At 44.5% G+C, this 14,804-nt stretch overlaps 1 protein-coding gene across 1 annotated transcript in view; it reads left to right on the top strand.

The window, feature by feature from the left end:
* The window catches only part of LOC105902270 (probable E3 ubiquitin-protein ligase HECTD2), a 34,429-nt gene extending 33,256 nt beyond the window's left edge, over positions 1-1,173 (top strand). The window contains exons 20-21 of the mRNA XM_031579366.2: positions 390-533; positions 1,026-1,173. Coding sequence (XP_031435226.1) covers positions 390-533; positions 1,026-1,146 — 265 coding nt within the window. The 3' untranslated portion in view covers positions 1,147-1,173. The remainder of the gene's footprint in view (positions 1-389; positions 534-1,025) is intronic.
* The last annotated feature ends 13,631 nt before the right edge of the window (positions 1,174-14,804 follow it).

Genomic DNA, 14,804 nt, shown 5'->3' with positions numbered 1-14,804 from the left:
TTCCCCCCCGTAATACCTACATTTAAATGATTCAAATGATCTAATACCGCATTACACCACCATGGTTAGGCACACTAACTTACAGTTTTTACATGCAGTACCTTCAATGTCCTTTACTGTAAAACACAACAGAATGATACGTAGTCACAATACACTGCAAAAGCTTCAGAATTTTGCTAACAGCCATTTCTTTTTTTTGCACAATATGATGTATTATTTAAACTTGGGATGTTCATATACTTTTTGTTATGCTGCGTAATTATAAAGTGGGGAGTAATTTCTCTGCCACTGCCCTGTTTAATGTGTACGTGCCAAATTAAACCTTTGGCTTGACCTGACTTGGCTGTGATGATGGAACAGGCTGTCCCGTGTGTTTCTCATTGCTGTAGGTGTTTCTGGGAGGTGGTGCTGGCCTTTCCTGTAGAGTTACAGAGGAAGTTACTTCATTTTGCCACAGGAAGTGACCGCGTGCCGGTGGGTGGCATGGCTCACCTCAACTTCAAAATCTCCAAGATCGATGTCTCCACTGACTGGTGTGTGTTTGCATACATCTGCCCTCACACTGATTCACACACACACTTTTGGCATGCTTGATGCCATACACTGGACAGTTTTACAAATGGTGACTCAAGGCCTATGACTCAGAACAGGAGAAAGCAGCTATCTTTATCATGATCGCACACACAGCTATTCTGTTCAATATGATGTGATGTGATGTGATGTGATGTGATATGATACCATACAATACAATATGATACAATACAGTAAGATGAGATATGATACAACACAATACTGTATGATACCCTATATTATATGATATATGACATGATGATATCTTCAAAGATAGATGGCCACAGGCTACATGTACTGACTGATGACACTGATGACACAGCGTAAACATGACCATATGTCTGACTTCTCTCTTTCTTTCTCTCTCTATCTCTCTGTCTTATCTCTCTCTCCCTCTCCCTCTCCCTCTCTCTCTCTCTCTCTCTCTCTCTCTCATTTCTCTCCATCTGCCTTAGGTTGCCCATCTCACACACCTGTTTCAACCAGATCTGCCTTCCCCCCTATAAGAGCAGGAAAGAGCTGAAACACAAACTCACCATTGCCATCTCCAATGCAGAGGGCTTTGGACTGGAGTAATGAGTGTGTGTGTGTGTGTGTGGTGTGTGTGTGTGTGTGTGTGTGTGTGTGTGTGTGTGTGTGTGTGTGTGTGTGTGTGTGTGTGTGTGTGTGTGTGTGTGTGTGTGTGTGTGTGTGTGTGTGTGTGTGTGTGTGTGTGTGTGTGTCTGTGTCTGTGTCTGTGTGTGTGTGTGTGTGTGTGTGTGTACAGTGTGTATGTATATATTGCAGTGTTTGTCAGTCCTACAGGCAATTGTCAATCCTATAGGTATACGTATATCTAAGTTAGCTTTGCTATATTGAGCAATCATAGGCACCTTTGCTGGTTGAAGAATATCGTCTCTCATGAAGGCTTATCCAACAGGTTTGGTTAGGCTTGTGTTCAACTCTGCTTATTTGTGTTTGGTCGATTGAACCTTTTACAAGTGATCTAATTCTCTATACACACAAATGGGTCAGCTTTGTGTGCGGTTTGGAAATGAAGCAATATGGCAAACATTAAGGTATTTACAAACATGCTAGATTGTGTGTATGTGTGTACGTGTGTGTGTGTGTGTGTGTGTGTGTGTGTGTGTGTGTGTGCCACCATTGCTGTCTTATTTTTAAGTTCATGGAATGCAAAAGTGACTCCGACACCTGGTAACAATAAGAACACAATGTTAGTTGCCCAGGGTTTGCATGCCAAATGTAAGAATGGTGTTCTTTTGTGCTATTCTATTTCGGACTTGGTCCTGCCAAGAGCAGATGTCTAGAGTGCCTTGAGCAGATGGCTAGAGTGCCATTGGTAACCATTTTGTGAGACCAAATGCAGTCTTGACTGAGTGATTCGCTGTCTTAGATCACCCTTTTAATCATAATTGTTCAACACAAGCAAAGGTTGGATGTATAACATGACAAGTAAAGAAAAGACCAGAGTGTGTGTGCGTGTGCGTGTGTTTGTTTGAATGTGAGTGTGTGTGTGTGAAAGAAAGAGAGAGACGTTTTGTGTCTGTGTATATTTGTGTCAGTATGTTTTATTTAGATGTTATTTGCTTCAGGATGTGGAAGCAGTTGTGTATTTATTTATTAGTGCCATGAGTACGTGTGTTTGCCAGGAGTAAGTGTGTTTGCCTATCTTACAGTAAAAACATTAAACATATCTATCTGAAGCACATTGTGTGGCTCTTTTAAAAAGCTTTATTACAGTGATCATCAAACATGATATTCATCATCCTAATTTCCAGCCCAGTCAACGTCCTCTCATCTGATGAAATGTTTTTCTGTAGCTTTGGATGTTATTCCAGACATCTTTTCTGTTATTCCAGCCATCTTTTCACACAAGGAGAGCCAGCATCCACCAACCATCAGTCTGATGTCTGACATGAGTGTTTGTTACCTTCAGCTGGGTACCCTGGACACCCTGACAAGTATTTAAGTTAGTTTGCTTCTCTTTGATAGTGCTAGATTATCTGCTCTGTTTACAGTAATTTGCAATGTAGTTTACTCTGCTTCACAGTGATAATATCAGAAGATACATATTACAGTTTTTCACAGTTGTTAACACACAAAAAGCGAAAATTCGGCACAATTTGCACAACCTTCACTTCATGTACCAATCGCTCGACCCAATTTGGCACTACTTCACACTCCCTTATCTGCATTAGACTCTGATTTTCCTTGTTTACACTCAATTACACATCACCTTGTTGTCAAAACACTACACACAATGTTCAGTTGTTGCACACACTTCTCAAGTAAAATCTCAAAGCATCAACCTACAACACACAAATAGTCAAATCTCTAAACATTCAGGTCGGTTGAGCAATTTGCAATGAGGACTGCAGCATAAAAGTGCCTTGAGCCTCTGTTTTGTTTGGTAAACAATGGAGAACTTTGAAGATATCAACAACCAGAGAAGGAGAGGGGTAAGAGTGAGAGGAGGAGGAAGAGGACAAGAAGGACGGGGACAAGGGCGAGGAGGAGTAGGAGGAGGAGGAGGACAAGGAGGAGGAAGAGGATGAGAAGGACAAGGAGAAGAAGGAGGAGGAGGAGGAGAAAGAAGAAGGAGAATGGTCATCTCTAATGAGATTTGGGCCGCTGTGGTAGACCATGTGCTAAACCGTGGTTTGAGCATGAGGGAAGCTGGCCGGAGGGTCCAACCAAATCTCAGCTGCTTCACCGTTGCTGCCATCCTTAGAACCTTCAGGATGGAGAACAGGTACGAAATCTATTTGCCTTGTGTACTGTAATACTGCATATCAATAGAATACAGTGTGCTCACAGTATTTGTATTTTGCAGGACTGAAAGAGAACCACACCGTGGAGGAAGAACACACACTTTCACCGCCGAACAGGAGACTGAAATTGTAAATATGGTTCGTGAAAACAAAGGTATCACACGGTTTACAGTACTGTACTGTTCTCTGTGTGTACCGGAATAAAACTTTTTTTGCTGCATATTTGTGTGCTGTTTTATGTTTGACTATGAAAAAAGTAGGCCTACACTGAGACATTTTACAAAAGGAGAAATGGCTCATTCTCCAGAGTCATCAGCATTCATATGGTGTGTTCCATTTTGATGATTGTGTTTTCAATTTTGCACTTCAGTGTGCTGTAAATGCTTGGTAGTGTGCAGCAAATGCTTAGTTGTGTGTACTCAATGAATGTATGTGTGTGTCTTTTGAAAATATGGCTGTGTGTACCAAATGAAAACATGAGTTCCATTTTGTAAACAGTTAAGAGATTTGATGGCAAAGAGTCATCTTGTAAAGGGAGTGTCAGGTTTAGCATTTTGTGTGTGAGGTTTTCGGTTTTGTGTGTGCAGTTTTGAGAAAGCCGTTATTGTTTTGAGAAACGTGTGTTAACAATTGTGAAAAACTGTAACAAGAAGCCAGTCCAAAAGGAATACCAAAAGTCTTGGTTTAGCTTTACCCATGTGATGGAAATTTCTCTTTGATTCACCTTGTGGCCCTTTGTCTAAAGTTTGTCGTCTATATTGCGATTCTGTCACATGCAAGACCACATTCACTAAGACAACTGCTCTTGCTGCTGGCACATGTTTTGTCGTACTGCGGTCAACAAGATGATGTAATGCAGTGAGAGATTGCATACAAACTGCATGTGGATAATCGCGGTTATAATCACAGTTTTGTTATGGTAGCTTGTGATTAAAGGTCACAGTGTGCTGCAACTCATGCTGTTCTCACAAATGGAATCAATCACAGACATTATCTAGATTCTAGACCATTTAAAGCCTCTTTTCTGTCTATCCTCACAAAACATAGAACGCCTATCTTACAGATTACAATTTACAACTGCTTGCAAACGTTTTCTGAAACGGAAACTTTCCAAAACTCTACACACAATTCACAAAACTGCACACTGTGTCAAAGTATTGCACACACGCAGTGCCTTTTTTTTTTTACAGTTTTACTCAATTGCTTAAGTGTGTAGTCTTTGTTTTTCAAAACACTACACACAATTAGCACAACCACACACCCAATTAGCAAAACACCTCAGATCCTTTGCAAAATGAAACACTCTTGTAAAAACTATACAGTAATTTTTCAAAACTGTATTTTGTTACCATACACGTTGCATATGACTTAATTCTGTTTGTACCAGTTACACACTGCTGTTGCAAGCCTAAAACACTGTTAGCAATTCTTCTTCTCAGTGATTAGAGTAGTGTAAGTGAAGTACACAGAGAAAGTGCAAATATACAATAAATTCACCAAACACTACACAAGACCAATGCTGCAGAATGAAGAAAATATAATGTATTTCTCTCCATATACCCAAAACAGCTCAACATGGAAAATCACAACAAAACATGTCCCAGTTTTCATGCTACTACAGTAGTGTGTATAACACTGTAAGCTCAGCAAATATCAGACAAACGTACAATTCTGTACGCAGTACAGGTTACAATTACAGTAAAAATAAGAATGAAAAAAAAAAGATCTGATAAAAACTGAAAATAAATAAATGTTTCATTTGAACCTGATGTCTTTTCAGGATGCATGCCAGTGTTGACTGAGAGACCTGATGGACATTATTGAAAATGGCATGGTCACCGATAATGTTGGCTTGAATTTCTCTGAGCCTGATAGCAATATTGGCCAAAACCATGTCTATGATCTCTCTCTCTTGTTCTTGCGTGAATATTTACATTTACATTACATTTAGTCATTTAGCAGACGCTTTTGTCCAAAGCGACGTACAAGGGAGAGAACAGTCAAGCTAAGAGCAATAAAAAACATGGTGTAACAATAAATACTACTTTACATAAGAATTAAAAAACGACCTAGAAAGGAAAAAGAAGTGCAGGAATGTAACTGCTGAAGTGCAAGTTAAGCGCTAGTCAAGGTGCCAGTTAGGAAGGGAGGTGCTCTCTGAAGAGTTGGGTCTTCAAAAGCTTCTTGAAGGTAGAGAGGGACGCCCCTGCTCTGGTAGTACTAGGCAGTTCGTTCCACCAACGTGGAACTACAAATGAGAATAGTCTGGATTGCTGTGCTTGCACAGACGGCAGTGCCAAACGACACTCACTAGACGAGCGCAGCGTCCTGGGTGTAACATTTGCCCTTACAAGAGCTATTAGGTAGGTGGGAGCAGAACCAGCAAGCACTCTGTAGGCAAGCATAAGTGACTTGAACTTAATGCGAGCAGCTACCGGCAGCCAGTGGAGCTCAATGAGTAGCGGGGTGACGTGTGCCCTTTTCGGTTGGTTGAACACCAGACGCGCCGCCGCGTTCTGGATCATCTGTAGTGGTTTCACCACGCAAGCCGGCAGGCCCGTTAGGAGGGCGTTGCAGTAGTCAAGGCGGGAACTCACCAAGGTTTGCACCAGCAGCTGGGTGGCATACTGGGTTAGGTACGGCCTGATTTTGCGGATGTTGTATAGCGCAAAGCAGCACGACCTGGAGACAGAAACAGTTGAGTATCATCGGCAAAACAGTGATAGGAAAAACCATGCGAGCGGATGATAGGGCCCAACGAGGTGGTGTAAATGGCAAAGAGAAGTGGTCCCATCACCGAGCCTTGGGGCACCCCAGTGGTGAGGCAGTGAGGTACAGACAGCTGACCTTGCCATGACACGTTGAACGAGCGCCCAGTGAGGTAGGATTCAAACCAGGAGTGCGCATTGCCAGAAATGCCCATACTTGATAGTATGGACAGAAGGATGCGGTGGTTGACTGTATCAAACGCAGCTGATAAGTCAAGCAGGACGAGAGCCGAGGATTGAGCTGCTGCTCTAGCTGTTTTTAGGGCCTCCGTTACAGACAACAGGGCTGTTTCGGTGGAGTGACCGCATGTAGGTGGAGTGACCGGATGGGCCCCCTTCCTCCTTTCAAGTTAATTTGATAAATGTGGTCCTCTTCTTCTTTGAGCATGTTTTCCTCCTGCTTCAGGTCTTCCTCTTCCTCTACCTCCACCTCGGGCCTCTGGCACGGCCTCTGCCTCTTCCTCCTTGTCTTCCTCCGTGGATTCCCCCTTTCACCCTCACTCTTCTTCTTCTGACTCCTTTCATTTTGGTTGAAGACAGGTGAACTCACCTGCTGCATTTATATAGTGCTTAACCCTCCTATTACCTTCAAATTTACTAACATCTTTTATCCCAATTTAAACCTCCAAAAAATTATTATAATTAAACATTTTACCCAAGTTTATGTGTCAGGTACTTTAGGTTTGTTTGTTGACTACCTAAATAGCCCTTTAAATAAAACAATACCCCCACCCTTATACATCCAGAATACCTGTTACGTGACAATGGAGAAATATGCAGATCACCATAAAATCTCAGTGATTGACCTAAATTTGGAAAGAGATATTCTTTTTGTCAGGTCTGTGCTCTGTCCATGTCCTGTTTCTTAGTTCGTTTCCCTTGTGTTGTCACGTGATCTTCGTTTTTGTGTTTGTTTACCTTTGTCTCCTCGTGTCTGACTCCTCACCCCCCTGCCCTTCATTGTCTGCCCCGCCTTGTATTGTTTTCACCTGTCCCTCGTTATCCATGTTGTATATAGTCTGTGTATTCTTGTGACTCGTTGCGTGCTCGTCATTTCATGTTACGTGTTTGTTCATTGTGTTTTCCCCGTGTTCCTAGAGATAGTTAATGATTCCATGTTTATTAAAGTAACACTATGCAACAATTTGACACTTTTTGAGGTATGGTTTTATAGGCAACTAGTTTTGGTACCATCCTCAAATTCATTTTGATAGCATATGGTCATGTGAAGGACAGGTAAACACCGGTGTCTTCCCCACTAGCCATCCAAGATATGCCCTATGTAGTACTGTGTAACGGGCTGGAACACCCTGCAAAAATGGAAGAAAAGCTTTCACACGCATGACATTGCCAGCTATACTGCCAAAAGACACCAGTTAGTGTGTTGGCAAGCTTCTATCAGTGTCAGCTGGGCTGTTGGTGCTGTTTGCAAGGTTTTTCATGCCTTTTAGGTAGTTAGCTTACTAGTTTTGGAACAGAACTCCGTATTGCTGCTGTAAGTTACGGGTGTTTCCGACCTCAGACTGTACATCGACTATTCTCCTGCCTATGCCCTGTTTGGATTTGTTTGCCTGCTTTTGGACTGCCTACCTGTGTACCGAATCCTGCTAAGTAAAACGTTTACCCTTCAATCTACTGCTGTGTTCTGAGTCGTGCGTTTGAGTTCTGCACATCACCTCCTATTCGTAACACTTTTGGTGTTTTCATGGCTATATATTATTTCTAAGTACATATTGTTGTTATCTATAACTATTTGGAATGAAAAACAATTTCTGTTATCAAGAATAGTAACATAGTAGTAATAGTAATGTGTGTAAAATGTTGATATTTCTTATATAATTTATACAATTAAAACAGCTTGGGGTCAAATTGACCCCAAATAACACCTATGCGTACAGCATGTGTACAGGACATTGAAAACATATCATGTTAATTTTGTGTTTACCCAGTTGTCCCCATTAAATTAGGAAAAGTCATTACAGTTTTTCTTGATTGCTTACACACATTTAGTGAATCATGGGTCAACTTAATCTAATGCTCACACCTTCTTTGCACAGCAAGAGTCTTATCTGGTGAATGGGTTAACTATTTCTCATTGCTTTCACGCAAATTTCTTTGAGTTTTAACACACTTTTCAAAACAGTTAACACACTTCTCAGAGAAAGACACAAAACCTAATTGAATAACCATGTCAACACATTGCAGCCTACTGAGACTGCTCTCTATATTCTAAATATCGTCAGCACCTGTGTGAACTCTCTGTGCACAACTAATCAAGTAGTTCTCAACCTATAAAAAGGGGTCAATAGATTGAAGTTGATACCAAGCATGGATTGAGGAGGCCGCCGCCAACAACCTCAGCAAGGACTAGGACGAGGACAAGGAAGAGGCCGTGTTGGAGGTAGAGGGGCCCCTGTCAGGGGACGTGGCGTTCATGTAAGATGCTTTAATGAAATTATGGCAACAGTCATTGATCACGTAGTCAATCATGACCTCTCCATGAGAGAGGCTGGCCAAAGGGTTCAGCCAAACCTGAGCCGTCATACTGTGGCATCAATTGTTCGTACGTTCCACAATGAAAATGACACTTTGCTGGCCTTTACAGTCAATTTACTGTACTGTGTTTCTATACTTTTGTAAAGTGTGTTGCCACAATACAATGCAGTACTGTAGTTTCACTGAAGTCATTTGCAAAATATACAGTAGAATTCTGATTACTGTATATTTACAGTATTTACAGCCTATTGCACTATTTTTTACAGAATCAACACACTGGCCTGAATGTTCACTGCAGAACAGATTTGATCTTTTTACTGTATATTGAAGCCCTTCATTTTGACTTCTTACAGTATCTACATCTAATGTGGAAAAATGACTGCAATAAATATTTTTGTGTCAGAATCTTTGCCATTTTATACACAGTAGAACAAATGTAAATCAATGGTGTTAACAGGTCCTTGTTTAGAATATATTTTACAGTATTTAGCCACAAAAACAGAACTACAATATTTTACTGCATACAAATTTTCAGATTTCAAATATTTTCTGACAGTATATTCCCTAAGTTAGAGTGCTCAGTACAAAACCCAAATTGTAGTACGTTGTCAGTGGTAATACTGTCAATACTGTGAAGGTGATGCACAAAAGTTGAAGTGATGGTGGCAGAGGTTGATATTGATAGCTGTAGTTTGAATTTTGTTATCCATTGTTAAATAAATGATAAAACATTGAGCACAAATTTTAGGTTTTGATGGAAATGTTTGGTTGTGATGGGTGTGTGATAAGTTTTGAGAAGGTGGTGTCATTCTGCAAACATCATATAGTGTTTTGGTCATTTCTTCTTCTGTAAAGGGCTGTGTGTGAGCTGTTTCGAAAAAGTAAACAGTAAATGTAAAAATGTGCCAAAGCAATCGAGAAAAACTGTAAACCTCCAAAAAATTATTATAATAAAAAAATGTACCCAAGTTTATGTGTCAGGTACTTTAGGTTTGTTTGTTGACTACCTAAATAGTAAATACAGGAAATTGAACACATATCATCATGTTTATTTTGTGTTTACCAAGTTGTCCCCATTACTGTAAATTAGGAAAAGTCATTACTGTAAATATGAAGCAAAAAAAATGACGTCTTTATTTAGCGACGTTAAACATTGAATGGGGTCAAATTGAAGGTTACACCTGTTTGGTGTGTCTACAATTAAGCAATCATGTGTTTGCGCACTTGATGGCTGTGTTTAACCATTGGCTCATAGGTGTGGTCATTTGACAGTCAGTGCTTTGGAATTGCGACACTCTAAAAAGTAATTCAGGGGACCTATTACCACCACTTAATTAAATGCATGGTTGCAAAATAAAAATTCTAATTTATTGATTTAGATAAACCTTTTAAGTTGCAAATATTAATTTAATGAGTTGTGTTGACATAATAATTTTGGTAATTACATCAACTTAATATTGTTTGTAATTTAAACTAAAATGTCTGCATTCATTTATTTAAAACAAAATTTAAGTTGTAGTAACTTAATGAAATTGGCTTGATAACTTAATTTTTCTCCACCTTGAGTTCAGGTTCCTTATCGCAGTTCACTGCGATATAACAGTATGGTACATGACACTAGTCATGAGCCTAAATCGAAGCATTTATCCATTCACGCCTGAAAGGCCGCGAGATCTGTCAGTGCGCACTTCTGAGCCCGCCCCCTCAGGAGTCTATATCTTGGATTACGCACCAGATCTCTGTCTCTTTGAAAACTTCGCAAGAAACGAAGTGCCAGATCCGAGTGTATCCTCTATGCTACCAAAAGTCAAAGAGTTTTGTGTGCTTTTGCTCTCTACGGGTTGGTGAGTTATCCGGGTTCTTTAACCCTCACTAGCTCAGGGCGCTGCAAAATTCGTTGGCTCAACTTAATTTTGGAAGTAGTAGCTGCTATCCTAGCTGCCTAGCTGGCTAAGTTTCTGACTAGCCTGCTAGCTTGCTAACAACGTGTTCGTTGCTGATAGTGTGCTTGTGTTTTAATACTTTCTTCTACTTTCAGATTAAAAAAGATGTCCAGACACTACCCCGACTGCGGGCACACCCGTGTCAAGGGTGACCGCCACCATCGGTGCGTGACCTGCCTCGGCAGGGACCACGCAGTGGTCGCGCTCTCGGGCGATGACCCTGTCTATGCCATCTGTGCTAGCCTCACGCTAGCTAAGGCTACCAGGCGACTTGCGCTCTGGAAGCGCAAGGACGCCGAGGAGCTGCACCGGCTCCATCCGGGGCTAACGCCCCTGTAGGACCGAGTGCGCCTCCAGCCGTGGGCTCTGTGAGTGAGAGCCAGGGGCGGTTTTAGGCACGGGCGACCCGGGCAGCCGCCCGGGGCGGCACTTTTTCATAAGACGTGGGGGGCGGCAAGAGCACTTAAAAAAAAATGTATCTGGGCCGCGAAGCGGTTTTCTATTATCTATCATATCAATGTGTGTGGAATTGGCAAATTGGCGCCCCCTGCAGCTGCAGGCGCCTCTGCTCGCTAAGAAGGTAGAAGGGGGAAGGGGAGGGGGCGCGGGGGACAGTTCACCTCTGGGTCTCCCAAATGGAACGGACAAGGGGGGGGCGTCCACTGTATAGCTGTATAGCAGTCACACCTCGACTTTCTTCCAAATACGCACATTCATAACATTATAATTACAGGCCTATAATTCCTGCACGTTTTCGTTTTTCTGAATTGTGTGAAATGGCTAATACAAATAGGTAATACAGAACGATTATGTGGTCACCAAGTCCAAGGTGAATTGGTGGAAGGAGACCACTGACTGCTTCAACTTATCCAACTGGTGAAGGTAGTACGTGGTTAGCAGAGTATAGATAGATAGATAGATACTTTATTTATCCCGAGGGAAATGAAATACATCTTTTACAGAATAGTCTATTACATTATCAAGATAACTATTGAAGGATGCTCAAGTGGAAAAGGTAAAAATGTGTTTTCAGTCAAGTGTAACTTAACCTAAATTCCTATTAAGGCAACCAGCTAATGTTGAGCACCAACAGAATTGTTTGCTACCTAGCGTTAGCTAGCTGATTTGACCATAGGGTATGAACATGTTCATTCATCTTGACACTAGGCTAAAGTGTTAGCGAAGTCCCGCTAGCCACAACTAACAGAATATAACAGCATACTGAGTACTAGTATAATCTCAATAATGAACAGGTCGATAGCTAGCTGGTTAGCGTTAGCGAAATCCCGTTAGCCACGATTAGCTAACTCAACTAAACCATAATGCATGTTGAGTGCTTGCACAACCTAACTTGCAGAGAGCTGGTTAGCTAACATTAATGTACATGATGTGTGCATTGATTCTCTCTCTCAATTGAAGGATTTGTGCAATTGATACATTTAAGTTTGTCTTTCACTTATATTGTTATAATAAAAAATAAATAAGATTAATTTTTTTTCGGCGGGGGGGGGGGGGGGGGGGGGGGCGCTCAGAGGGGGTTTCGCCCGGGGCGTAATTCCATGTAGAACCGCCACTGGTGAGAGCAGCCACCTTGCAGCTGCAGCTCCACTCTTGGGCCTCTCCCCGTCACCGCCGCCTGCCAGCCCTGGGGCTGCGGGCAGCGAGGCGGAGGAGCTTCCACCGGGCGGTGTCCTGCCCGAACTCGAGCTGGACATCAGCCTGGATGATGATAGTCTGCTGGACTACTCCGATGAGCACAGCTCAATCGCAGAGGCAATGCAGATAAGCCAGGACGTTAAGATGCGGGTGGATACACCCCCTACTTCGTCACGGATTCTGGGCCAGCAACTCCACGAGGTTGCGCTGAGAGCAGCCAGCTGCCTCGGGCTCCCTCTCCCTCCCCCTCCCAGTGTGCGGTCCTCGCTGCTGGACGGGGAGTTTTATGCTGGCCCCGCCACGCCAGTTCCCAACTGCATCCCCTTCTTTGAGGAGGTGCACGAGGAACTGCAGGCGACATGGGCGACCCCCTACTCGGGCCGGGCCCCGGTGCCGGGGGTTTGCGCCCTACATGCAGCTCCACAGGGCTAGTGAGAGGGGCTACCTCTCCTTCCCGGGTGGCCAGGGTGGCCAGGCACCAGGCTCACCTGGCAGAGAAAGCCTACTTGGCTGCAGGGCAGGCTGCCTGCACAACCAACACGGCTGCGCTGCTACAGCGCTATCAGGCAAAGCTCCTGACTGAGCTTGCCTTGTCGCTGGGGGAAGATCACCCGTCTGTGGTAGAGCTCCGTCACGCGACGGATCTGTCACTCAGACTGACTCGGTGTACCTCACAGGCACTGGGGAGGGTGATGGGTGCCGCCGTGGCTACCCAGAGGTCTCTGTGGCTATCACTGGCTAAGCTCTCAGACAGAGAGAAAGCACCACTCCTCGACGCGCCGGTCTCTGTCCAGGGCGTCTTCGGTGAAGCAGTGGTCACAATGGCTGCCAGGTTCGAGGAGTAGCAAAAGAGCAGAGAGGTATTCCAGGCTTGGATGCCTCGCTCTAGCGGCCCGGGTGAGACGTCCTCCTCAGGACACACCACACCCGCACTGAGCCTGAAGCGAAGCGGGTTCCGCTCGCCAGCTCCTCCAGCGAAGATGCCCACCAGGCGAGGCTGGCATAGACACCCCTTCCGCCCTCCAGCTCAGCCTGCAGCACAGCAGCAGCCAGCTGCGCGCCCTGCCCAGGGCGCAGCCCAGGACCGGCGACAGCACTCCGCTCGCCGCAAGCGGGGCAGAGGTAAGCCTCAGGCTTCCTGATGGTGACAGTCAGCCAATGGTCACACAGGGGGGAGCGGTGGAGCCCACACCGCCTCCACAGAAATCAGCCCGTCGCTCACATGTGAAAATCATGTCCAGCACGGTAAGCAGGTTCTCACAAGCACCACACTCATATGTCCTAACTCCTGTCCCAGATGGCGCAGTGCCCAGACATGCTTGTGCGACTCCCCCCGCGATGCACACAGTGCAATCGCACCCCCCAAATTTTTTCAAAAACATGAGGGGGCAACCCCAGATCTCGTCCCCCTGCCTACGCGGAGTGGGTGTAGATCTAGGTTTAGACTCATTGACCATGAGCGGGTTAGTTCCCAACAAATTCAACTCAAAGCACAACCTGGCTGGTTGTGCGGCGAGTTGGCGCGCATGTGCAGTTTCACCATGGGTGCTAAGAACGATCACAAATGGTTACGTGCTGCAATTCGCCCGTCCCCCTCCGCCGTTCAGCGGAGTGATCCAATCTGTGGTGCAGCGAGAACAGTCTCACTTCCTACGGGAAGAGATAGTCTCCCTGCTCAGAAAAGAAGCGATAAGCATAGTTCCTCCCGAGGAGGAAGCTTCAGGCTTCTACAGCCGTTACTTCCTGGTCCCAAAAAAGGACGGGAATTATCGGCCAATATTAGATCTACGTGTGTTAAACAAAGCACTCATGCCGCTACGGTTCAGAATGTTGACCCCAAGCCGGCTTGTGCAGTTTATAAGGCCAAACGATTGGTTTATCACAATAGACTTAAAATACGCATATTTCCACGTTCCGATCCACCACAGACATCGGAGATATCTGAGGTTTGCATTCGGAGGAATAGCGTACCAATTCAACGCACTCCCATTCGGCCTAGCTCTAGCGCCGAGGGTATTCACAAAGTGCGTAGAAGCAGCCATCGCCCCATTACGTCTACGCGGCTTACGCGTATACAATTATTTGGACGACTGGTTAATAGCTGCTCATTCAGAGGCTGCAGCGGTGCAGGACGGCCATCTAGTGGTGGCGCACCTGTATCGACTGGGCTTTGTGATAAACAGGGAAAAAAGCGTTCTGTGCCCAAAGCAAATTATGCATTTCCTAGGCATGATTCTAGACTCCACCTCCATGGAGGTCAGGCTGTCTCAAGAACGAATAAATGGCATCAAAACATGCGTGCGGTTCCGACAGTTCCCCCAGTTCCGACTGGGACAGTCTCGTCGCTGTGCTGCCAACGCCTGTTAGGAATGATGGCGTCAGCCACTATCGCACTCCCGCTGGGGATGTTGCGCATGCGGCCATTCCAAATATGGTACCTGTCTATGAGGCTCAACGCAGTCACAGACAGGCACCGCAGAGTAGTGGTGTCCTCCAGATGCAGGAAAGCCCTGGCGATCTGGAGAACCCCCTGGTTTCTCGCCGCGTCGGGCACTATGGGCATAGTGTCGCGTCGCGTAGTAGTGACCACAGACGCCTCC

The sequence above is a fragment of the Clupea harengus genome, chromosome 13 (genome assembly GCF_900700415.2).
Source record: "Clupea harengus chromosome 13, Ch_v2.0.2, whole genome shotgun sequence".
Taxonomy (NCBI): Eukaryota; Metazoa; Chordata; class Actinopteri; order Clupeiformes; family Clupeidae; genus Clupea; species Clupea harengus.
The sequence above is the reverse complement of the archived record's forward strand: the minus strand, read 5'-3'. Positions and strand labels throughout refer to the sequence as shown.